The following is a 27155-nucleotide window of genomic DNA, read 5'->3' on the forward strand; positions in this document are numbered from 1 at the left end:
TGGCTTCAATATAAATCTTTTAGTTTCCCTATATTTTACATTGACCTTTTTTCAGTTAATTATAAAATTTACACATTTACTAAACACAAATAAAAAAGGAACTGTTTATATTTCTATAAACATACTGTTATCGTGACATAGCCAGAGATGTTATCTACACCAGCAGAGTGATGTTGTCAGACTGTCTTTGCTTGCGTTCAATCTCTACAGTGATGGAAACACCCTGCTGCAGTGCTGTCTATCTGCTGCATAAAGCAATATGAATTAGGTTTGCATGATCTAAGATGTAGCTCATCTCCATAGAAATGAGCATAGAGGGCCTCACCTCTATATGGAGGACAACACATGGTATGTATAGGCTCAGGTTTAACCAAATTCTATTTACACAGCCAAATTATACCAGTCGACCATATTCTTAACAATTTTCTAAATAATCTTGCCTATTTTTGTTGACAGGTTTAGTGTTTCTCCTCCCCAACCCACAATCAGCTTTAATTTAATACATTTTGTATCTTCAAATCTTTTTATTTTCTTAAATAAAATTAAAATTCAAAGTTCAAAAACAACGACAACAAAAAAACCAAAACACTTTCATCACTTTTTGAGTCTTTTTCTGACCTCTTCTAATTACATCAATATAAAAACCATTATACTTAGCCATTTGATACAGATAATTATCAGACATTAACTATAGATTATTAAAAATACTCGTAAACCTTTTAAAACTTTGTTTTGTGAAATATCAAAAGTTGTAATTTTGTTGCTTTTTTGCATCTGGTCAGCTAGAATATAAATCAAAATGATACAAAGGCATTTGCATGTGATGAATTACACTAGCTGTTTAAAGTTAGTAAATTTGAAATTAGATTAAGATTAGATTAGATTTATCAGATTATGTGTGTTCTCAAAGACCACAGTTGCCCTTGAATAGCTGAAGTCCAAGAATGCTGGAAATGTGGAAGACTTTTAAAAACAGTCTTCCACATTTCCACTCCTGGGTGTCTTCTTTAAAAATCTGTGTTTTAATGTCTCAAAAAGAGCTTTGATAAATCAAACATACTTTTGCACAAATTTCTGTTGAAAAGCCTCTCGTATGCTCCAACTATTAGGTGTCCTTTGATAGAAAACAGAAGAGGGGCTTTTGAAAATATTTCAACCAAATATTGAAAATGCAGATAAAAGAGAAGATTCTAAAATCATTATGAATAAATGGTTTAAATGCAAAACATCAAGCAGAAAGATAAAAAATTTAATTCTCACCGTTATCTTTAAGTCAGTCTATATTATTATCATCTCTTTCAGCAAGACTTTTCACATATTTCATCATTCTGAGCTTCAGCACATTTCTATCAAGAAACAAAAAAAAAGAAGTCCTAACCCATAAAGTTCCCACAACCAGGAGTTAGTTGTTATCTTAGCAACATTCCCCCACTGAGCTGGGAGATGCTTCCTGGGATGAGCCATGACACTAATTTAGGCAGCAGCCAAATAATATACTATTGGCATCTCTCTGGGGTAGGAACGCATGAGTGAGCAGAACGAATGAGAATAGCAAGAGAGGAGCGAGACCAAAGGGAGAAACAAAGATAACAGACTTAGAGCTTTTGCAAAGTCATCTGACCTCACTCTTTGGCATTTCCTAAAGGCACTAATGGTTATCCTTAAATCAAAAGATTCTGTACCCAAAAGCTTTATTTTTGCCGATGTAGTCAGGTTGACAGACAATTTATCTACACTTCAATATAAGTAATATATCTGAGCTTTGAAACTCAAGTGAAACTTTATTAAACTACTGACAACAACCTAATAAATTGCATAGCATATGAGCATTGAGTTCAAAATGCTTTTTGCCATTTTTCATTTGATCTGAATTAAAGAACATTTAGATAAAACTCCTACTGAAAAGAACTTGATCTTGGATGTTCAAATAGACACAGAATATTTGCAGACAGGGCAAAACATAAAAAGTGCAATCCCTTACCTCGTCCTTGACTGAGGACAAGGAAATGCATTATCGGCAAGTCGCTGAGTCAATTGACAGCTGAATGAAATTACTTTTAAAACAAACAAATTTGCACAGCGTTAGGATTTCAATTTTCTTCTCAAATCCGAAGAAGATTATGATGAAGTAGATCAGAGGAAAGGAAAATGTGATTGGGGGGAAACCGAATGGCTTCAAACTGAATAAACTCAACTGAGGAAGCACAGTGTTTGCATATCACACACCTCCCCCCCTTCCAATGTACCGTAAGAGTTCTGAATGGGAAAAAATAAAAAGGTTCAATGAGTAAAGAATTTATTGATGTACACATTGCTATTCCTAACTAATGTAAAATCTAACTCATTATTTAGGGCATGTAGCATTAACAAACTACACCAGGTGGTACAATGACAACATAGAAACGACACTCAATTGTTCCATGTAGGTACATCATAACCTTTTATTAACCTGCTCTACACAGGGGGATGAATGCAAAGAGCTACAGCATATCAACAAGACATGAGGCTCGGGTTTTCAATTAATGAAACATCTATTTAATTGCTTGATATAATGTGTCTCAAAGTTGCAACAACATGCCAAGCAGAATGATCATGTCACAGCCAACTGTGACCCCTTAGCCCTGCCGGAAATATCAAAACATGGCCAAACGGAGAAACGCAAGACAGTGGAGATCATAAATACAGCCTCTGGCATAATCCAAAACAGTGTCCATTAGAAAGAAAAACTTGTATTTATAAAACTGTAAAACAACATATTGACCCGATATTGATCAGAGTGTGTAACTGACTCAGGAGGAGCAGAGTGCAAATAATAGCTTATAGCCACTCGAACGCATACAGAAATAAGCCTTCCAAGGGATCGCCATGCTATTTATCTAATATGCATAGACTTGATCAATCTCAGCTGGAGCACATCCAATATAGTGGTTAACATGCAGCCACGTGGAATATAATCAGAGAAAGCTATTTCAATTCCACAAACGATTACAGCCATTTTTGAAGTTATTTACTATGACCTTAAATCATAAGCACAATTGCAAATATTGCATCAAAAAATATTCATAAAAGCTGCAGACAGAAGAGCACAGCTACACTGAAAGACTTAACTTCTCCCTCCATCGATAAATATGGAATAAAAATTCATACCAATTCTTAATATTAATTACTTTTCAAGAAGCAATTAATTATAAATGAAATAACACAATAAATAAAAACAACTCTTTCTATGATTATCATTTGCAACTTCTGTGTCTTTTAATGAGATGGTTTATTTGTTAAATAAAACATAAAATTATCCTATTTGTGGTATGCACACATCCTTTCAAAAACATTTATATAGACTAACTGCTTTAATTGATATGAATGTAAAGAATTCCAGTCACAAATTTCAACATAATTTTTGCTACTTTGTGGTTGTTTGTACTTGAGAAAATCCTCAAGATACAAACCTATGGGAAATCTTAACAACTTTAGTTTTGACATGGACATTTGTTTATTCATAGCTTTTTTGTGACTTTTTTCATGTTTTACATTGAAACTAAAAGACTGGCAGTGAGGCAAAATAGCCCACAGATGCAGTGTGATAATTCAAAGATGACAGTAAAATCTTGAATAGTTATGTTTTTGGTTGATATTAAAAAGCTAAATGATTTGACATAATGTTAAAATAAACTCTACATTATGTAAGATGACAACAGAAAACGGTGAGTAAAGGCTACACACTCTTAAAAGTCCAATCTTGCCTATATAAGAATGAAATTGACTTTGAAGATGATGATTCAGGATCTCAGATGTGAATCATAACATAAGTTTTAAAGACTATTATCTTCAATATGCATTCTTATCCTTCAAATAAATGTCAACTTTGTACTTCTATGCACCTTTTTGAAAGTAAAAGAATCAATATTTCAACAGTACATGTTCAAATCAAGATCCTCATAACATTCCTATATGGAATAAATTACTTCATTATCCTACAAACCACATGTTATGAATTACAGAATACATAAATCTCGGAATCTTCTAAATTTACATGCAAAAAAACCCACATATATTCTCAAAGAATTCAACAAAATTGTCTTTGCATCCCAGCATTTTTGAAGATGTATGTCTAATGCAGAAATTCTGATGTAATTTAGATAAAAAGGTAGATAGAACACCAACTATAATCTGGTGTTACAGTTATTGCACTATATATTTCATTGCTTGAACTGAGGTCAATCTTTTCTTACCAGACATAATCTAATTGCACTGGTATCTACAAATGAAAGACAATTGAACTTTCATACTCTCTTAATTAAATCTGTCATTTAAAAGTTTCAAAGTGGTTTAATAGAAATTTTTTTAAAAAAAGTTTGAATAGATCACTCCAGTGCTAAAATCTAGTGTTGTATTGAAGAGTGAGGACAAAGGACTTTTTTTAAAAAAGCGCGAACACAAAGTCAATCACAAAGTAACTTCATCAAGCAGAAAATTACGAAAAATGAATGTGCAATCATGTCACGGCCATCAGGTTGGAGTAAAAAGAAAATCAGAATTATCATACAACAGAGTGTGATTTTCTTTGAAAACAGCACAGAAAAGTGAGAAGGGGCAAGGTGTTGGTGACTCTAGCTCCTGCAGTACAGCTCTCATGTCTGAACATGCCAAGGGCTACAATTTGTTCTGCTCCACAAAGTGGGTCTCTGTTGAGCTAGAACAGGTTGTAATTAATCTCTAGTGTGCTAACAAGGAGAGGCCAACTATTGCAAACAGACTGTAGAGCTGCTGCAGATGGTCAAAGCACAAGTGTAAACTGGTTTTAGCTTTTAATTAAATGTTTAATAAAGATTAAAATGACTTCATCATAAAAGTTTCAGATTTTAATCCATCATAATCCAATTTAGTGTCAAAAAGCTGTATTATGAGAAATTTTATTAATAATTGTACTCTGAGGTACCTACCATAGAGAAGAGGGGCTTGAGTTTACAGGTGACAAAAATCAATGATTTAAAAAGTTACAATTCCAAAACCGCTCAAATTTTCCAGCACACTCTTCTTCCAGTTTTAAGTGATTATAAGAAAATTCTAGAGAAAGTCCCAGATTGATTGGTGGTTTTTCTATGTGATCCACAGAGTAAACCGTTTGCTTTCCACTGCCAGCCAGCTGACTGAAAGAAGGCATCCAACCACCGGCTGATCATTTCCATGCCACACCATAGCTTGCTTGAATTATTATAAAAAGCCCCAACCAAGTACTGTACACAGTGTCTGCACATGGACAAAATGTCCAGCTGGCTGATATTAGCAAGTTAAAAATCCCAAATCCATGTAATATGAACATTTTCTAAAAAACTGAGTTTTGGGGTTTTCATTATCTGTAAGTGACAAGAATCAGTTTTAACATGAATAAATGCTGGAAATACCTTACTTTGGTTGTCTGAGTTTCACTTTTAATCAAATTACTAACATAAATTACCTTTTCAACAATAGGCTAATTTATTGCGACGCACATCTAAGATTACCTGGCTTTAAAAACTTTGCTTTCTCCCAGGAATAATTAAATTTGACTTCTTCTTCTTGTAAATGTTTGTATGTCTTAAAAGAAAACCAGATGTTGTAATGTAGAAACAAAGGGAGAGCCAGCTATCAATCTTGAGTGAACGCTGTCTGGAGTAGATAGCCTGACTAGCCAGTCAATATCAGCTTGTTAGACCTGTGCTTAGTTAAAGAGGAAACTTTATAAAAAAAGATTTCTTGTAATTATTGCACAAGATTCTGTGCAATTAGCTACTGGAAACTACAACCATATTTTGGTCTAAAAATTTAAAAAAAAAATATAGATGACACTAGTATAGCTAAATTGATTACAATGTTATATTAAGGTAGTGTTGCTTGCTTTTTAAATAAATGTCATTTCCTATTACACATTTTTAGCCTGGGTTATTGTATCCCAAGAATTTCACACCAGCCTCTGCCTATCACAAATGTTACAGCAGTTATGGACTTCCCTGATCTGGAGTGCTATGACAATCATATCTTTATCCCTCAATAGGCTTTTGTCACAACCAGAAGCAGCGGATGCAGCTCCTTAATATAACCACAACATTGAAATCTTAAGTGACCACTGGATTTAAACTTCTCACTGAAACAAGTGCACGTAAATTCCTGGACTTTTCTAAAGTTAAAAACTTCAGAAATCACTTTGCTATATTCAGTTTTCCTCCAACAGGCTACCATTTAAATTAAAGACTGTAACATTCACGTTGAAGATTCTCTCGCAAATGTCAAGCCATTTGTAATTCAAACAATTCCTTATTTTCACAGGCTGTGTGTCAAAATGATATGCAATAATATGTGAACATTGCTTTCAGAAATAATTCCAGGTGTGGATTTGAGCGATAAGGAGGTAATGTGCAGGGCACTTACCAGATTGAGCACCGTCTCCACAATATCCCGGTTGGAAACCTCGCCGACCTGGATGAGTCCAATAAGAACAGCAAATTTCATCTTGATATTCCGGATAGGAACCGCAGGGTTGATCATGCCTGCCGGGAGGACCACTGAACCTGAGCCGGACATCATCATTGGCTTCCCGGTGGCAGCAGCGGGGACCGCAGCTCCGCGATGGCCGTGACCTGGAACAGGCTGACGGTCCGAGAGCGGCAGCGAGCCCGGCATTGCCACCGGTTTCTCGCTTGTCATTTCCACGCCAACCCTGAGCTTTTAATGAAACACTGATAACGGCTCTCCCCCGTCTCTTCGTGTTGTGTTTAATTACTGGTTAAGAGCGTTAGGAAGAAGAAGAAGGAAAAAAAGAGAAAGACACTTGAGAAGCAAGGAGAAAACAGGAGCAAAACCGCAAAAGAAGCCTCTTTCTGTTGGGAGAAATCCACTCTGGAGAGTTCGGCTAAGGGAGTGTGTTGTTGGTACCAGCAGGTTAAGCAAGCTGACTGACCTGCGCTGTGAACACAAAGATGAGTGCGTGCGTGTGTAGGCGTGTGCGTGTGTGTGTGTGTGTGTGTGTGTGTGTGCGGATCTTTTGGATGCGCTTCTCCTCTCTGCAGCCGCTGTCACCACCATGTTGCCGCCCCCTGGCTGCGGTTCCTCTTTTTGTTGCTACATGGAGCACGTCCTGCTGGCTTCAAGCTTATTGAAGTTTCTAGTAATAGATCAAAGAAAAAAAATTATATTACTATAAATGTAATTTTCTAAATATTTAGACTTGTTTTCTTGGGAATTTAAATCAGACAGTTCAAGTTTTATCTTGAACTGCCTCCTGACAAAACAAAATAGTGGCCAAAGCCTACCTGACGCAGGTGCATGTAATGACACCACTTTCATTCCACATCTTCCAACGTTTTAATGGGCATTCCCAGTGTGTTTACAAACTTGTCAATCACCAGCTAAAGAAGTTAATTGTAAATGGTATTGAATGCTATGGATGTTTTTTAATGGTTACTTTAAAAATCCAAACTATGCAATATATATTACACATGTAAAGGTTTATAAAATTGTGACTTAAATTCTTTGAACTGCAAGCCACGTTGAGCTATATTTGAAAAAAATTGAATAATAAAAAAAAATTGTTGGTTGTGACTAACAAAGGCTGTTTTTACAATAAATAGTGACTTTCAAATTTATTCGTACCCATTAAGCTTTTTCATATTTTGTCACCCAACTCTGATTTTTCCACCTGATTGGTGGATGTGTTTTCTTCCAGAGTCACCATGGCACTTTTGGCTGAATAATGCTTTCAGCTGTGGAAGTAGTTGGACAGCCATGACTCTGTAGATCTGCAGTTGTGCCATACTCTTCGTATTTTGGGTTGATGGATTGAACAGTGCTTCATTAGATAGTCAAAGTTTGGGATGCTATTTTGAAACCTAAAACCTATTTAGCTTCTTCTCTTTATTCCTGAGAATAAAGATAAAACAAAGTTCACCAGTAAACTCCATTAAACTTCCTAAAGGGCTTAAAAGAACAGCTTGTTGTATAATCAGAATAAACTACATACAGGAGGACTCTATTTAAAATGGAAATGACTACATATCACGGAATTTCATTTTGGGACACCAGAAAAAGGGAGGCACTACACAAAAGCACAACATAATAATATAAAAAAGGATCTGATTTATGCAGCTAATGCACTGTGAGGAACCTGCTTTAACATTTTTAGCAGTTTGAGGTAAAGCAGTTTGTTTTTTTGATCAGACCACACAGGGCAGCCTTCACTTTCCTCATGCATCAGTGCATTTTGGGCAGTTCACCTCTATTCCTTCCTTCGACCTTTTTTGAGACATATGACATTTGGAATACCCCTCAAGAGTTGCAGTACTGGACATGTCCTGACCCAGTTGTCTAGCCATCATAATTTGGTCCTTGTCAAATTGTTGATGCTTTTCTTACTGGAACTCATTCATTTTGAGAAAAAAATATCAGCTTATATATCCTGTCTGCACACAGTCATATATAAGAGATAAATTCTCCCTCTCTTAGTCTGGAAATTATTTTTTTCAATTTCAGGTTTTTGTTAAACTGATTTTTGATTTTAACTTTAGCTTCAAACAATGATTTCAATGTTTGACACTAAACCTAACTTTCCATTAAAGTAATCCACTGCATCAAGTCCCGATTAACAAACTCATTAAGTACCACTTTGTCTTTATTCTATCAGTAGCTCATTCAACCCACCTACTAAGTTGTAGATTGCAAATATTTAGAATACGGGACAGAAAATAAAGGTTTGTTATATCTAATCTGTTTTTATCATTCAAAAAAAAAGTGCTAAAGCTGAAAGTATTTAATTTTAAAAATGCAGGTTTACTTCTCTATTCAATATTGAGAGTATTTCCCCTATTCCTACTTCAATGCAGTAAGATGTAAAAAGGTAAAAGTCACAACAGTTAAATTATTCAGTACATTATGGATCACTTTAAAACTTTAATATCAAACTTGACGTCTTCGTTACCTCGCAATGGATGTGTTCCCCTCAAATGTCCAGTAGAGGTCCCTCTAACTCAAGAGGTGAGAATTTCTGCAGTATTACAAAATTTCTTGTGCTTGAATGGGTTTGGCTTTTTTTCAATCTCATAATATAGTTATCTTACTGACTGCTGTCAGCAGAACTTCTATTGTCTTCAGCATACCATTCAGTGCATTCACAGGTCTACAGAATGAACAAACCTCAACTTTGATTCTGTGATCAAGTGTCGGGAATCAAAGGTGAAGAATGAACAACTCCAGCACAGTTTGGTGTCGACATTTTTTAGGAGAATTTCTACTTTTCCCTTCAGGGTGAGCTACTGTCAAGTGCCCACTATGATTTATTTTTTGATACAATGCTAAGATTTGGAATCAATCTACACAATAATCTTTTAATAAAGATATTTTTATTTTTTAAAAATAACAAACAAACAAAAAAACAACAACAAGACTGTGTGAGCCAGTACCATAAAGCAGGTATGATCAAATCAAACCTTCAGTCATTTTTTCCACAACTATTGGAGGTCAAAGTTACATAACATTACACAGATTTAAAAATGTCATTACATGACCAAAGTAAAACCAGCTTACAATCTTGTACCATGTGTATTAAAAGAAGTCTGACCATGTAAGAATCAATATATGAAATTAACATATGTACTATTTACCTGTTCTCATATGTACACATGTACACAAAATCCTATGTAGAATGTACAATTTGTTCTTAATTACAAAACATTCACTCACAAATATACAAACACTGGGTTTACATAATTATATTATTTAAATCTGTACTGATTAACTAATGCTTCTCAGAAGCATTTAAGAGCTTGAATGTCCTGGACATTGTAAATAATATCAATACATATTTATATTTTTGAAAAAAATAATTCACAACAGAAGCTAAATAAAATTATAAAGTGAAGGACATTGGCAATTTAATTAATTTCCCAAATGAATTATGCTCAGCACCTAAAAATATCCTCCTTTGCCCATGTGCAAGTTGAAAGGCTTGAAACTGTTTTCAGAGCTCTTTCACAAAACAAACTGTGCTTTTGTTCAGGGGCACTGTCTGTGCAATTCATGTGAGCCGTTTAGCAATGACTCAACAGCTCAGTCCCGACCTCAAAGCTTAACAGACATAACAGTTTCAGATTTTGGTTTCTGGTCCATCTGTGATCAGTGGCTGAAAGGAGTTGCGGATCCGGGCAGCTTCTGCAGCGCAAAGATGACCAAATGCTTTGTTGTACCAATCTGGAGTCCTTCCCCTGAAATCAAAACCATATTCTTAAAACCACACGTTGAATAACAACACATGGCAAATGCATTCATTTTGTTATTTAGATTTAGATGTCTGAAAATCTAGAACAAATTATTTTTAGATTTACTTTAAGTCAACTCTGCAGATGTGAGTTAGTCTTGACTTTCCAGAGCCACACGGTTCCAATAGGTAGTTTGACTCCAGGATCATAGCTCGAACTCCTTCTGTAGCAGAGGAGTCCTCATGCTCTATTGATACAGAAACCAATGAGCAAGCACCCTTGGGCAAGTCTGTCCTCCAAGACCTTTGCAAAAAAAAAAAAAAAAAAAAAAAAAAAGAGAAGAAAATCAAATTTTACAGCCTATTAAAATTAAAAGATGACGTGTTGTTTACTTATATTCAGCTGTTACTAACCTGAGAACTACAAAGTCCCTACTGGGGTGAGGAGGCATGCGGCTGAGGACATACTGAAACACCTCCGTTTGTTTATCCAGTGTCTCACACACTTTCCACTGAAGCAAGTCCATGTCCCACAGGTGGCGCTCCCGCAGTACGCGGTTTAACACAACGGATGGTGGCGCTTCCACTTCTACAGACACTCGCCAACGTCTTAAAGGATTTCCATCCCCCACCTGCCAGAAAAGCACAAACATGAATATTTAATTCATTTTAAATATTTTGTTTAGGCAATCACTAAATTTTGGTTTCCTGATATATAATTGAATACAAACAAATGTTGGGTGCTAGATGAATTTGCTGTTTGACAATTCCATCCCCCATTTTGTTGTCAAACAATGCCCTTTCATCCCTTCCAACTTCCATTTGGTACCAATAAAGTTATTTCCTAAAATCAATAGATTACACCAATTTATGACACAAATGTACATAGAAATAACTCTAAGCAACATCCTGCTGCATAAATTTAACAGAGAGCTAAAACCTTTTCATTTAAAATTTTTTTTATGCAGTACACTATAGAAAGTTCCTTTAAATCACTAGTAGCCAAATTGGACATGAAATGTTCCCCTGCCGCAGACGACTTTGTTTTATGACCAAAAATGTGGAATGTGAAAAACTACAAAAGCAGGAAATGCAGTAGGGGCAAAATGACCAGCAAATTAAGGTCAAAAATAGAAAAAAGACCACCAACCTTTTTGTAGTAGAGCTCTGTGTTATCTGAACTGCTGCATGACACCCAATATTTGGACTTTTCTCTGGCCTCTTTAAGGAAAATTTGTAGTCTCCCTTCCAGATGTGTTTGATATGTTCCATCATCCTCGTCCAGCTGTCTGCACAGCTCATCGATTGTTGGTGCATGTAATTCGGCCTCCACGTAAGAATTGCGTGATTGAGTAACCATCTCATGAGGGATCTAATGGGTAAACCAAATTACAAGTCAGACTAGAGCCAAATGAATACAGGAATGGAACTTGCATCCAGGCATGAAATATTTTACATTTTTAATTACTGGCTCTACCTCAAAGAGATGATTGCACTCCATGATCATATGAGCAAGACCCTGTGTTGCAGCTAAGTTTTCATTGAGATCCTTTTGGTCCGGCCTGCCTGTGGCATACTTTTTCTGCATGGCCCTAGAGAGAATGGGGAAAAAAATTGTTTAAATAAATAAATGACGTATAAGCCCTTAGAAATTTTAATGTGATAGATTTACTTTGTTTGTACACAGCTTGAGTTTCTAAAACAGCAAGCATAAAAAGGGTCATAACCTTAGTAAAGTGGCGCTGGGAGAGTAAGCTAATATACCCCTAAGGGCTGAGTAAGCTCTGTAGCACACTTGAAGCCATGCTTTATGGAGTCAAAGTGAAGATAATTACACAGAAGTTAATGAAACGCGGGCAAACTAAGCTCATTATACACTTTTTTTTTTTTTTGCAGAGGAGCTGAAAGGACAGACATTAAATTAGATACAATGCAATAATCCAAGAGAAATTACTTTGGTGATAGATTGTCCTTCCTCATTATATTGAGGTGAAACAGAGAAGGGGCGAGGCACACTGCAATGTTCATGGGTGTCATCTGATTTTCCTCCACGGAAGAAGTGACATCGCTCAGAAAACACAGGAGCGTCTGCAGCACCTCTCGGTTTTCATCCGGCATCAACATTATAGCTGCTTGGACAGCTTGTAACCTTTGGTCCTTTGGCACATCTGCACACATAAAATACAACATTTTTCATTTCTTGTTGGACAACAAAGAAGCAGATAAAAAAAAAAAAAAAATCACCAATAAAAGAGAATGTTATGCTTACACTGGTATATATGGAGGAATGTCTCCCCTAGCTTGCTGGTGAGCAGAGGTTCAGGTAGATCCCTAAAAAATTGCTTCACCATGTCAGCCACATCATAGGCGGACTGATCTTCATAATTCACATTATCTGGAGAGCTTTCATTCATCTGCCTTAGAGCATGAATTCGGGACTTCACCCCAGACTTTCGAAACAGACCCACCTGGAAGACAAACAGAAATCCTTTAGCACAGAGGCACTTTGAGTGCATGGAATTCATTCACAGCATTGTATCAAATTACATCCCAGTACATTAGAATACTGTAAACATGTTTACTTATGTAGTAATTCAACTCAAAAATGAAAACTGTCTACTAAGATTCAAAAACAAAAATACATCAAAGAAAATTATCCCTATAGGAGACATTATGTGATGGCTGTGTTATGGTTACACAATCATATAAGTCAGAAAAAGCAACAGAAAGGTTCACAGAGTGCTGTGCTCAGGAATACCAATGGAAATTAGAATTAAGGAACAAACAGTGGAAGAAAACCGCTCATACATAACATAGATAACTGCAGCCAGGAGTGGATTGGGAAGTACAACCCCTTTATGGGTTTTAGGGATTTTGCAGTTGGAGCACCACGACAAACAGATGTATTGTGGACATGAGTTACAGCTGTCACATTTCTTGTAATAAGCCATTCCAGTAGTAGGAACGTCAGAAGCATCGAAACTGAGTCAAAAAGAAAAAAGGTCTGGTCTTTTTAAAGTCCTCCTTTTGCATAAAGGAAATTTTGCATTTGAATCCAATTTAGTTAAAGTCCAGTGTGAAGTTTTCACACTCAATGATGGTTTGAGGAGACATGTCCTCTGCTGCTCTCAGCAGAGTGTCTCCTCTCAAATTCTAAGTTTTGCAGTCATCTATCAGAAACTTACTGACTATAGTAGCACTACGATTGTTTGGCTAGCAAACTTTCCTAAATGTCATAGAGTATCTATGCAGTACAGTCATGAAAATAATAAGGGACCAAAAACCTTACAATGGAGACGAGATGGACGCCGCTATAAAGGCAACCTTGACTTCTTTCTCGCCACAGCAAAGCCACAGGCTGATTGCAAGCATGTGAATCCAAAATGAACCCCAATCAAGCTTTGAGTCCATTTGCTGTACAGTACATGAACTTATAGTTTCTTCTATAAAGAACATGCATCTCAACATTGAGAGGTTACTGACCTGGTCAAGACACTGACTTCTCAGGTATCTCAAAGCCTGCTGGAGGCCAAGCGGCAGGGGCTGACCGGAGCGCTGCACATTCACTATGAGTGGCACTCCAAACACATTCTTGTCCTTATAGTCTGGTACCTTCATTCTCTTCATAAATTTTGGTACAGACCTAGCAACATTAATGAATGTTATTAATGAATAATCTTTAAAAACATGCATAAAAAGAAAATTTAAAGTTTCTCAACAACAGCCAGTAATAAAGGTAATTTCAAGGATTTTTTCCAGGCCAACCAAACTTCTTTACACAACAAAACACAACACATTTAAAAAGATTTCATTAAATACAGGTTAATTAATTAAAAAAAAAAGTCTTTCTGATTGTTGTTTTAATAACACTTACCAAGTCCACCCATGCTTGTTAGACATAGAATATTTTTCCATGATTGCTGTAAGACGCAAGAGAGAAAACTTCTGTAACAAACTCAGCTGGCCTGCTGACTGGTTTGTAATTTGCAGGGATGCCATTGAGTGACTGAGACGATTGGATATCTGGAAGCTGGGCCATCGTAACCTAATGCCAAAGCAGAAAAAGAGTTTTTGTTCATAACATATTATTATACATTGGTACAGCCTGATTAAGCACACTGTCATGAATCCTACCTGTTAGGTCTGGTGAGAGAAGCACCAACTCCAGAGTCTCTCCGTTCCCTGAATCTGGTAGATTCGGTCTCAGCTAATGATACTTTGTCTCTGTCTCCATCACCAGGATTAGTCTGGCTTTCGGGGACAGAGTTTTCCTCAAAATCTAAAGTGATCTGACTAGAGGACTGCAGCCGTACCGTATCTTCTTTTTCACTATCCACCTGCATCACCCCCTCTCCTCCAGGTAGGATATTTTTTGACCAGTGGTCCACTATCTGCTGCAGACCATTTACATGTAGCAGTATATCATCCAGGTGAGGGAAAAGGTCTTCTTTCTCCAAGTCTATTAAATCTCCAGTGCTGGCGTACAAGTGTGACCCAGGAACATTATCATAGACACTGATTCGGCTTCCTCTGGAGCAGCATTGTGTAACAGGTCTGGATTCCTTTCTGCATGAAATTAATGTGGAGTCCAGGTGCATGCTTCCTGTATGCCAGTTGATGGCTCCATTGGTTGGGGACAGACTTTCTATGGATAACGCTTTGGGAAAGGTTCCCGGCTTATGGTCTTTGGGAATGTGGACCACTAGATCTTCATAGGAGCAGAATTCATTTCTGCGGTTGTGTTCTGTGACTTTGTTCATTTGGTTGCCTGAGAAAATGTCTACGTCTTCTAGATACATCCCACTGCGCTTGTGCTCAGCGCGGTGAGGCTTTCGTTCTTTCAGACTTGGTGTGCTGACAGTGCTGCCACTGGAATGACTGCTACCCTCACTGCCGGACTGTGGTGACAGTATTCTGCCTGACGGAAGTTCTGGAGGTCCAGCATCACCATTTATGATCTCGACACAACGTAGCGTCTTCAGTGCCTGAGCCTCCTGCATCATGACAGGAGAGCTAATGACCAAAGTTTTCCGATCCCTCACTGACATTCCTTTAGATCTCAGGGTTTCCATGCGCTTCAGGAAGTCTTTGGCACGGGTGCGACTAAACTTGCCTTGCTTGTCAGGGACAGAGTGATAGTGGGAAAATTCTTTGGGGATGTGAGGCATTGTGAGAGATGTAGAGTCTGGCATCGTTACAGAATCTGAGCAGGTGCGATTAGAGCAGTCAGAGTCTTCCGTGCTTAGGCCCCTTCGACCACTGCCCCCGCTGCTTTCACTGTGCAATGATGAGACCTCGGGCTCACTGAGATCCGTCAGAACACTCTCCCTGCTGGTCGTACTGTGGAGAGGCAAGCCGTCTTTAGATGTTTGGCCTCTTTCGTGCGTCCTAAGCAGACAGTCGATGTCCTGTAATCTGGACCAACGTTTGCTGCTCCACTCAAAGGTCCATTTGTCACTGATGGCGAAGAGATCTTCTTCATCTGAGTCTTCACTCTAGAGATAATATTCAATTGCATATTTAATGAGAGATGTAAAAGGAAACTGTCTGGTAATTCTTCAGTGCAATTTAGTTTTTTCCGACAATATTTAGCCTAAGCCAGTGGTTCCCAAACCTGATCCACATACCTCTGCTCAGCATATTTCAGGTGTTTTCTTGCTTCTAAACAGCTTAATTAAATTAATATGTGATTAACATTCAGGGCAGGGTACTTAACGACCAGGTCTGAGAACCATTAGTCTAAGAAACCCTAACCGGTGAATCACAATCTAATGGCTTTGTAAATTTCCAAATGGCTTCCAACATTTTAAATAAACATCAAAAGCTCGAAAGGATCCAGATGAAAGTCTTGCTCTTTCACAACCTGAGTAAACTACAGCCATGTCTCAGCATATTTCATGAAAGAAAAAGAGTGGAAAAAACAAATGTTAATCTGTGTGATCAAGTCACTGTAAATATACTGTGGCAAAAAATTTAATAATGTACATTACTTTCTGCTTAAATAAGATATATAAAACATGATAAACTATGATACCATGTAAAGTAGATGAAAGAACAACAAATTTCTATTTAAAGTAATAAGGAAACCTGGTCACTCTGACTACAATATGATAATAATATTTTTCTATTTTTTTACAAAGTCAAAAAAAAAAACCACTGGTTGTATGGTATTTTTCAAACAGTAGCTATTATTGTAGAGTCATACCAAAAAACTCTTTGCAGTTAACTAAACAACATGGTAAATAAACAGTCAGGAGTTACACTCACCTTCTTCTTTGGAAGATTCACATCAAGCTTCATAGAGGCACACTTGTTGAGTGTGTTAAGCCGCCTGAAAGAAAAGATGGAAACTGAACTGAACAAGCAGTCAAAGCATGACAATAACTCTTGACTGAACGTACCAAAAATAGATTTCCATTCAGTTCTGAGAGCTGTTTGAATGTTAATCTGATCAGGCCCCACGCTGGATGAACAACCAGACCCCTAAGGGAAACTGACCTGGTCAATATAATAATATCCTTAATCTAATAAACGTCAGTAATTGCCAGCTATTTGGTTCTTTTTCTGTTCTTTTTCACATGAATCGAGATGTTGGTGGCTCGAAGGGCTGCATGGAGTATTTTGAGATTCAAATTTAGATTAAAAAATCCTAAACCCCACTGACTCACTCAAAGATGATATCACTAAATGTGGTGTTGAATCATTCTTTGAAACCATCCTGTACATTATATGCATTATATAGTTTTTTTTTGTTTGTTTGTTTAACAGACTTCACACAAAAGCTTTGTTTCCTAAAAATATAGCATTGTTATTAATTCCTCTTTTACAAAGGTCACATAGAGATAGATGAAACTGATGTTTACAACATGTGAATTAAATCGCGGGTCAGGGCTCAGAGCAAGTTTTCTTTGTACAGCTAAGAAAAGCTTGTCTGTGTTACAAATACAATATACCTTTGCTCTGCAAAAGTATCAACACACACTTGAACAATAATGTCTTTTTTAAAAGATGGATTGAGCAGTGCTCTCTGAGATGTTCAAAGATTCTTATTTTGTGTTATAACATCACCATGCCCTGTGCTTCTCCGCAACCCTATATGTCTTTGGTTTCTCTTCATGATCCAACCTCGCATCACATTTCCCATAAAATTCTAATAAAACGCATCAAGGTTTGTTGCTTTAATGTGAGAAAATCTGAAGAGATTCCAGATGTCCATCCATCCATCCATTTTCTTTACACCCTTCTTCCCTAAATGGGGTCGGGAGGGTTGCTGGTGCCTATCTCCAGCCTCGTCCCGGGCGAGAGGCGGGGTACACCCTGGACAGGTCGCCAGTCTGTCGCAGGATTCCAGATGTATAAATTATTTTGTGAAATACTGGAAATCACAGCACAAACACTTTTTATGGACCAACCAAAGAAAATGGGAAAATGCACACAACGGATGAGCTGACTAGTTGCGGAAAAAAGTAACCAATTTGTGGAAAGATAATCAGGGGTTGACTGCTCCAGATTCTGTTTCAAGCACGCTGTGATGGTGGCTGTAACTGCACTCCAAAGCTGTAGATGATAGGGGTTAGTAAAACAAGACTTTCCCATGATTGTTACTGAAGATAGCAGCATACGGAACTAAAGAAGATTTCCAAGCAGGGGGCCCTTTATTCCACACGCCTAAAGAGCTTTAAATGTGATTGCTAAAATAAGAGGGTACTTAGCTGGAGATCAGAGGCTGCACTAGCATGTATGAAATATCTATCTGTTCAATTAAAGGAACGCGTGGTATGCAGGGTGGCATTTATTTTTGCTCTTGGACTCTGATGGCATCACTGACTAAAGGCCTATTCTTACGTTACCATAGCGATGGTGGAAAGTCACGGGCAAAATCACACTGGAAGAGGAATTGTTTCCTATTCATCCCGTGGCTAGTTTGGAATGCAGATGAGTTGCTTTAGGGTTGTTTAGAGTCACAATATGTTGAGCGGTGCGAGGCACTACTAATGTCTCTCCTGGATCGTTTCCATAGTTACTGTAGTTGCTTAAGTGCTGTTTTCATTTTGGGTTGGGGGAAAAAAAAAAAACATACATGGGCTCTAAAAAGTAATGTGGAGGCAACAGTCGATGGTACAATTATTTTATTCTTCATAAAAAATCATTAACCCAGAGGGGAAAAAAACATTAAGTTACTGCCATGTGTTTGAGAAGTGAAGATAATTTCTTTCTATCCTCTTTTAAAGTAAGAAAATTAGGTAAATTTAATGTAAACACGCTGAAATAAACTTCTAAGCTACTGCAAGCAATTTGTATTTAGGCTGCATATTTTTTATCATATCAATCTGTGGGAAACATTTTGTTTCTTATGATATTCTTATATTCTAGTAAGGGAAAATAGAAATAACATTATGTTGCACAGGTAAGACCATACAATATAAAATCCCTTTTGTTTTAATGTTATTTTTGTTATATGAAAATGTGGCAGATTTTGTTGCAACTCCTGGCAAACATTTGTTAAGAGTGTTTAAATAAATTCTATTTTATTACATTGGCCTATTGTCACACAAGAAATATCATAAGATTCAAATTTTTTTATTTCAGTTTTATTCAGTGGGAAAGAATAAATACCATATGTGGTTTTTTTTTTTTTTTTTTTAACTAAACCCAGTGGGGCAGAATTACAGGTACCCATAATAATATCCATTAACATTGATGTAACTGAATAACTTTTTAAATTTAAATTTAATTTTTTAAAATTTTTTAAGAGTTTAAAGGAATTTCAACTTAGTAAAATGGTATTAAATATATAAATAACATATAAATATATATAAATATTTTATATTTTATTGTGTCATGTAGCACGGGGCGCTGGTCTTGGTCTTGACTCGGTCTCGACTTCCCTTGGTCTTGGTCTTTACTTGGTCTCGGACCCTAAAAGTCTTGGTCTTGTCTCTGTCTCATCACGTTCTGGTCTTGGTCTCGTCTTGGGTTAGGTGGTCTTGACTACAACACTACTTACAGGACCATGTCAGTCTGCAGATTAGATCCTATTAAAAACCTGTTGGGTGATTTGAAGAAAAGAATGTATAACAGAAGCATAATCCTGGACTGGGGACAATGTAGAGAGATTGTGAGACACGGAATGGTCAAAGATCACTTTTTCTGTTTGCTCCATTCTTGTAAACTATTATGGGAGAAGACAAATAGCTGTTCTGTTGGCAATGGGGAGTTGTATAAAATAATTTAAAGTAGGGGTAGCAATAATTTTGCCATAAAAACAATAAGTTCTTAACATAGACACATTATTTTTCTCTATTGGATAAATATCTTGGAAGTAAAAGTATTTTGGTTCTCAATTTTGAATGCTGCTTTAGTCACATACTGCTGTAGTTTAAAGGATTCTACACATATTTACCAGGGAGAACCAAAAACTATGAGCAACACTGCATAGAGTCTTCTACAGATCCACAATTATATCTTCTTCCACTGACATTTTATTTAGTGACTCATTTCACTTACTTGCACAGAGTTTCCACCAGATCTTTGTCCAGAAAGTCATGATCTCTTTTCACAGGCGTGATGTCAATTGGAAACTGTGAATCTAAAGGGAGGAAAATCAGAAAACATGTGAGTGCAAAAATCCAGAGTGAGTGGTATTGTTAATATTCCACTTTCTACAAGTTTTGTTTAACACAAAGGAAAAATTTAAGTGTCTGGAAACCACAACATTCATTGCAGTGGTAAAGAGGAGCCATGAAACTTTCTGTAATTTGAATGAAAACAGACAGGATTATCCCAATAACAGAGCTCGTACTTGTGTGGGCATTGCGACTTGCTCTTGGTATGAGCTTCCTGTTACATAACTTAAGAGACTGAATCTATCGTTTCACTAAATGCATGTGAAGTTAGTCTCTTCTCATGGAAAACAGAAGCTACAATGAGCAGCCATGGCTCGACAAGGCTTTGCCTGTTCAAAAGGGCAGGGTTTCAAAGATATCAAAAGCTTTAAAATATGAAAAGTCTCAATAATGATTTATTTATTAACAAGCTTTTTAACACATAACATCAGCATGAAGAATTCTGCACTTTCACAAGATTATCAGTTCCCTCTTTAGAAGTTTTTTTTTTTTTTTACTTTTCCATAAGCTGTCAGGAGAAAAAAATGCATAGCACTACTGCACATCAAAAGTCTGGCCTCAACACAGAGATCTGTGGGAGTAAAGCCCCTTAAAGCTCTGATAAAACCAATTTCTTCCCATGACTTCAGGCGTCAAGCACAGCAGACATGTTTATAAAGTACTCGTTGGATGGAAGAGATTAGATTTTTAAAAGCATCTGATGTTCTGTTTGTTTTGTGGTGTCTGCAGATCTGCTTGGGGCTCCAGCTGGAAGGTTTCTTGAGAACAGCACATGCAAGCTGTACAGGGTTCTGTGATCAGTGCTTGAGAAAGACCAGATGACACGACATAACTATTTACTTCAAAAGGTCACATACAAATATTCTCATTTTACAATAGATCCAGAATAAAAAATACAACTTTTGGTTCATTACAGAACTGGGTTATCCATGTGCAACTTCATTAATCCCTAGCTTTCAACAAACAATTCTTCCCTCTGTGATGATGAATGTGTGTAGGAGTTTTAGTAAGTGCTTTCATTACCTTCAAAGAGCTGAGCATACTGGGGAAATCCTGCTGCCCGCAGCCAGTCACACGCCTCTTTTGCCTCAATTTCTGCAAGGCAACAACAGAGATGAAAAGTGAAAATAAACCACATTAATTGAGATAATTTTCAATTTAAACAAAACCACCAAAGCAGTCATTAAAACAGCAAAAAAAAGAAGAAAAAAAATCCCTTGGCACCTTTTTCATATAGGGTCGGGTGTTGAAGGACCAAATGGATTTTCTCTTTATTTGCAAAATAGGAACAAAAAGTACTAACTCCTTAAAGAGAACTTCGATTAACGTGGCAACTTTTTGTAAGACAGCACTTACAGAGTATTACAAGTGTTGCTCCTAAAAATGAACAGCTTAAAATATTATGTTTTAAAAACACAAAACATCCGTCATACCATTCCTATGGACTAAATTTGTTATAAGACAAGACAACACACATCTTAAAACAAGATGTGCTTCTCGTTTTCTTCAGCACATCTATAAATTAGCTAAGGGATATATTTTGAAAGTGTTTATATGTGAATTCATATACTTCAGATTAACATATTACAAAAAATAAGTTCTGTGTGCAAACTGCAAAAATGCTCATGGCAACATGGCAAATCTGTTAATAACAACAAAACAACTTTTTTTTGCGTTGGAAGATTTTTTTCCCCACTGTTGAAAAAAACATTCACCTAAAGGATAGATTTATCAATAAAAGACGCAAAACAACTTAAAATGACTGTTAGTGCTCTCCAGCTCCAAGCTAAGAAACGCCTGAAAAGGCGGTGATCCTGTTCTCTGGATCATAAATTACCTCTGGTGACCTGCAGAGTGAAGCTATCAGTGCCACTGATGGTCTGAAACGGAAAAAGACTGTTGACACCTTTCCATTAATGCTAATAGAGGTGGGGACTATTGCCGCCTACATGAGAAATGACACCTGACACATCAGTGCTACCACCCACAATAAACCACATTAGGAACCAAGGTAATAATAATGTTTCTTATTTAAAAGAGAATGACTAAAAATACAATATATCAATATATTTTGTTCAGATCAGCAGTAATGTTTAGAAAGAAAATCGCCACAGATTAAAAAAAAAATCTGTTCTGATGTAATTTCTCAGTGGCCTCATCTCAATTAATTTGTCAAGCAAATATGATTATTAATATGATTATATCACAGAGCAGAAAGTCAGAGGACGATCTTTGGTGCTTTAACTGTGATATAATCATAAAGTCAGGCTACCACTATCAATGGAGTAAGAAAGACAACAAACATACTGAGTTGACTAAACTTACCAGAACCAATCTTTAAAACAATATTGTGTCCAAATGAGTCTTTGTACAGATGGGTTTTTTTTTATGTTTTAAAGAACATGAACAACTTTGCTCTTGACTAAGAGCAAACTGCACAGCTAAACACAAAGCTAACAGGGAATCACTAAAGCAAATCTGAAATCTCAGCTCCAAATTGTGACCAGCACACAGCAGCTGCAACATGCACCGCAGTCATTCATCCTACAGTTCCATATAATTACAGAAAATGATCTCTGTGTAACTCACCTGTGCTGCTTTGCTTCCAGATGATGAAACAAATCAAAGAAAACTGACTTTGTCTGGTTTCAGGACTGACCAACAACTGAATAAATATTAACAGCTCCCTCTGTCCTTGGATGTCTACTGTTTACCCCTGAACCAGGAGATAAGTCAACATGTGTTTGCTGCCAGGAGCCACTCTGCTGTGTTCCCACCTGCGTCAGCACAAGCTAAAGCCTTTGTGATCTGCTAGACCTCCCTCCCAGGTGAATAATATCGGCTCTTTATTATTCAACTGCTATGGATAGTGAGAGTGTTGTCAGGCCCTTCTGTGTCCCAGGACCTCAGGTTGGACCACTGAGAAACAGTAACAGGATCTGGGAATCCCTCTGTTTTGCATTCTGTAACATGATAGTGAGACATTCTGTCCTCTCATCCTCTCTCTAAGGAAATCTCTCGTGGATAAAAGACTGGGGCGGGCATCGCGCCAAAGAATGAGAACTTGTGTTTGCTCTTCACAACCTAAAGCTTTAAAGCTGTCTATGGTATAGAATTACAATTTCACAAAGAAGTAAAACTCAGTTTGGCTGCCACACAATGGAGCAAAATGTCAAAAGCTGCGTGGAACGGATGACTCCTTTTATAATTCATCTTATGCAACATTGTCTGCTCTATAGAGAATACTTGTTATATAATTCACATTGTGGACATAGCATGTATCAGCTCTAGGTCAACTTGTCCAGTCAAAGGTTCATACCCTCATATCGTACCTACATGTTGCTACCTTGTTCCTTTCTATGTCCTGTAAACAAACCCTTCCATATCCATGTAGTTAAACTATTGCCATCTGTTTCTCTAGTCATGTATTTACAATGAATTTGGAAATATATAGTCATAAAATATTTATATTTTATACTAAGTTCTGAAAGCCCAGAATCACTCTCTATTCCCATTTACTTTGATTTACTTTGGGGCCTGATGAAAAAATAACTTTTTTTGCTTTACACCTTTCTTATGATAAACTATGAGTAGAATATATATTCCCAAAGTTGGCATGAACTGACTCATGGTTGATACAAAGTCATTCTGTCGAAATTCAACCATTACTTATCAGTTAAAATGTAAGATTTTAACAGATATGTAAATCAGCACAGCTCACAGATGGTGAGAAGAGCCAGAGTTAGCATTTTTTTAAACCTTAATTACATTCTACTTTATGTCTTAATGACAGATCACAAATCATGCAATTTAATAAGCAAGAACTATTTTTAAAAAACCCTTTGAAAACAAACTAACAAAAAAAACAATACGAGATCACATCCATTGTTTAAGAACCCTTGAATCAGCTGACATGCTGGTTTCCTGTCAGTGAAAAATAGTTGCGTACTCACGGGATATTTTCATCATAGAGCCAGAGTAGCTTCTACATCCATCAAGAGTTACGAGTGTCTCCAAGCATGTCAGAGCATCTTTATTCCCACGCTGAGCCACATTCCTTTTCACTGTCTGAACACAACTGGCAGTTTGAAGTCAGATTCGCAGCTCCTTACTCTTTCCATTTCTCTCTCTATCTACCCCCCAAACCACCATGTGCCTGTCCCAACACTGAATCTACCCTTTAACCCACCCACTTTTCTGTGGCAGGCTCCCACTCACTTAACCCCCCCTCTTCCTCATGTACCCCTCCCTGTGCCAAACCCTCCTTCCCAGCTCTGCCCACAACAACTCCTTCATATACAAGTCAGCACATTTTTGGAAAAGATTGGAGCTGCAGCCAAAAGATTGCTTCTTAATCCTGATAGTTTGTCTCGCTATTTCAAGACGAAGTCTTAAAAAATTTCCAACAGTTTCCTGAGTGAGGATTTGGCGAGACGAAGGTTATCTTTCACAGCCTTTCAAGCCTTGCTCCAAAAACGTGGTAGAAAAATTCATGTGGGAAAGGTTTCAGTTAAATAAACTAGAATGGAGTGCAGCTCCAGATGTTGTTCCTAGGGGTCAAAGGAATGGAAAAAACGTAGACAGCTGAAGTCGGGGAAAACCATGACATAAACCGCCAGTAATCAGAAGCAGTGAATCATGCTGGGGCACTCAGCTTTTCAGACTGAAAACCTTCTCTGTTTCAGTCTCTTTGTTTGTAGGAAAATCAGTGAAGGAGCTCAATCTATCAATCGAATAATTAGATCACAAAGAAAAAGATCAGATAATAATCCTTATTATTGGTAGCCCAGGTACTAGAATAACAAAACATCTAAAAGACATAAATTGATGAAACCTTTTTACAAAATAAAAATTTTTAAAAAGTAGGCATGGATATTGTCACTGTATGATAGTTCTGAGTAAAAATAAATTGTACAGTATCTTCCCAAAATGTATAACTTATCCTGCTTAAAAAAAGAAGAAAACTAGTCACAGCTTTTGATTTACACAAGTTGGCTTTCTTATAGTAATAAAGCCAGGCGGAAGAACAAGCTATCTCCATTTATTATTATTTTGATCTTTGCTACATACAATTAATCAAAACTATAGAATATTCACTAAAACATAATGTTCAAGTAAACATACTAATTACAGAGTGCTATTTCTTTTTATAGTTCTGCTGAATTGTAAAAGAGCTGAAATTAGCTAGGCAATCATTCCTGGATAAGCATATAATAGCTACAGTATGAGTGATGCTTGTTCGGTTTATACAGTTGAATGTTTTCTCTCTTGTAAGCAAAGGAATGTTGCTGAATCCTTTCAGCTAGCTAAACAGCAGTGTGCATCAACAGGTTGCCAGCTGTGTTTATAATTAACACATCTGGAGAAAACTGCAGGAACTTTTTACTGCAGTCTCATTAAATGGACTTTGAGCCACAGAAACATGATGAAAAATATCTGTGGTTTTCAAAATGTAATGTTTTAAAACATGTTCTGCCCTAATATTGGCTATCAGCCCATTGCTAGAAGAAAGACAAGAAAATAATCTATTTGGGAAAAAAGTAAAAAAAAAAAAAAACTCATGCTATCATTAATAAAGTCCAAGATGAGCCAGCCCTGGGCTGACTTCGTGAAGAAAATATTGACCTACTGTCTAATTGGATTACAACAGAGGAAATGACCAAATCTATATCTAATAAGAACACTTTGTTTCCTATCTTTGTATCTGAAGGCACTTTAGTTTAGTGGGATTTTCCAAGGTTCTGTGATTATATAAGTAAACCATATCCATCCATAATTTCCAATCATGTGAGCAGATTTCCAGATGAGGCCTGCCTCCTCACTCTGTGACACTGTGCCATTTTCTCTGTAGAAGTGCTTTGGCTGGAACTGGGAATTTATCTCCACGCACAAAAAAGGATGTCATAGGTTATCCACTTTAGTCACCATAAAAACAAAGCATTTACCGGTAAATGCACTTAGCACTTATCAGATTTTTATAGAAAGACAAAGGGCCATAAATTGGAGTACAATAAAAATCCCTGGCCTTTCTGCTACCATTATGCATTACCACGGAATGAATCAGCCAGACAAGAAAAGCTCCGACCCACCATTACGATTGTCTGTTAAAACACCTGGAGAAAGACGCACAGAAGCAAAAATATGAAGAAAAAAAAAAACAGACAGTACTACTGAAGATGCCGTCATACTTGGAGAGACTGTAAGAGAGGTCGCTCTTTTCCTTTATGAAGGTAATTGCATACAGACACTCACTCACAGTGAGCAGTCAGCTTCGACTAGACAGACTGCCAGAGGAAACACAGAGACCCCTCCTCTTAAGTCTGCCCCAAAACCACAACATCTGATGTTTCATGCCCAAAATAGTCCTACATTCCTTCCGTCTCTCAGTTGGCAATTGTTCACATGGCAGCAAATGGGAAGCTCAAATTATGATCAGCGATAGCTGGAAGACAAATGTGGTGGCAGATAAATACCAAACTTGTGTATCCGGGAGGCACAGCAGATCTGTTTTTTATTAGTCAGAGATTGCAGGCAACATTGTAAAATAGAAACATAATGGGACATGAAAATTGTTATGCAAAGTTTGAACTTGAAGGAAGGGACTGCTGTGACTGTTGTGGAAATGATTTACTGTTAGTAATATGCCCTTTAGTCAGTTTTATTCACTTAAGTATATTTAAATCTAGTGATAACCAATGGTGATGTTGTACTCTCCTGTAAAAAAACTAAACCCTCCTTTTACATCACCACTTGAGGAGAGGGGATTTTAGATTGAACTTCTTAAAGGTCAAGATTATTATATATTATTATCCCAGATTATTAACATCTGGTAGAAAAAGCACCAGAATGCAGGGAAATGGGTAGTAACCATTCACTCCAAGCCCTTTTCTTGGAAAGATATTGATTATGGATAGATAGTTGACACAGGTCAGTATGAGTTTCCCACTGTTTTATAACACTAAGCAGAAATGCTCTGGCTTCACAGTGTTTACACAAAAATTTCCAATTAAAATGACATGCCCAGCGTGAATACAGAGTTGGTTTGGTTGCCTATATTATAACTTAAAATTTTGAATTACAGCAGTAACAACAGATTTTCAAAACTGTTGTTGGTCAATTTAACTTAATTTATTTGGCTTATGGTTTTTATAACCAAAATAATCTGAGCAAATAATTTCAGGTCATTAATTTAGACAATATTGATTTTCAGAAAATATTTTTTTTACTTTATTCTACTGTCTCTTGTGTTTTACCCTGTTTTATTCCTTGAGTTTTATATGTTTTATCTTATATTACCTGCTGTG

General features: G+C 36.9%; 2 protein-coding genes across 9 annotated transcripts in view; both read right to left on the reverse strand.

Moving 5' to 3' along the window:
- nbeab (neurobeachin b) overlaps positions 1 to 6986 on the reverse strand; it is a 210987-nt gene extending 204001 nt beyond the window's left edge. For all 4 annotated transcript variants that reach the window (XM_044120829.1, XM_044120830.1, XM_044120828.1 and 1 more), the window contains exon 1: positions 6409 to 6986. In XM_044120829.1, the coding sequence (XP_043976764.1) occupies positions 6409 to 6684 (276 nt within the window). In that variant the 5' untranslated portion in view covers positions 6685 to 6986. The remainder of the gene's footprint in view (positions 1 to 6408) is intronic.
- Positions 6987 to 9349: 2363 nt separating this feature from the next.
- Positions 9350 to 27155, reverse strand: part of stard13b (StAR-related lipid transfer (START) domain containing 13b) — a 63559-nt gene continuing 45753 nt past the window's right edge. For 3 of the 5 annotated variants that reach the window (XM_044119434.1, XM_044119437.1, XM_044119436.1), the window contains 13 exons: positions 20875 to 20946; positions 19733 to 19814; positions 16493 to 16556; positions 14360 to 15720; positions 14100 to 14270; positions 13709 to 13868; positions 12495 to 12693; positions 12180 to 12393; positions 11703 to 11817; positions 11376 to 11597; positions 10640 to 10857; positions 10353 to 10529; positions 9350 to 10232 (listed from right to left, as the gene is read on the reverse strand). In XM_044119434.1, the coding sequence (XP_043975369.1) occupies positions 10115 to 10232; positions 10353 to 10529; positions 10640 to 10857; positions 11376 to 11597; positions 11703 to 11817; positions 12180 to 12393; positions 12495 to 12693; positions 13709 to 13868; positions 14100 to 14270; positions 14360 to 15720; positions 16493 to 16556; positions 19733 to 19814; positions 20875 to 20946 (3173 nt within the window). In that variant the 3' untranslated portion in view covers positions 9350 to 10114. Of the gene's footprint in view, positions 10233 to 10352; positions 10530 to 10639; positions 10858 to 11375; positions 11598 to 11702; positions 11818 to 12179; positions 12394 to 12494; positions 12694 to 13708; positions 13869 to 14099; positions 14271 to 14359; positions 15721 to 16492; positions 16557 to 19732; positions 19815 to 20874; positions 20947 to 22440; positions 22509 to 23804; positions 24001 to 27155 lie in introns of those variants that run through there. The other 2 variants (XM_044119438.1, XM_044119439.1) reach the window with 2 other exon arrangements.

This window comes from Gambusia affinis, linkage group LG06, assembly GCF_019740435.1.
Source record: "Gambusia affinis linkage group LG06, SWU_Gaff_1.0, whole genome shotgun sequence".
Lineage (NCBI taxonomy): Eukaryota > Metazoa > Chordata > Actinopteri > Cyprinodontiformes > Poeciliidae > Gambusia > Gambusia affinis.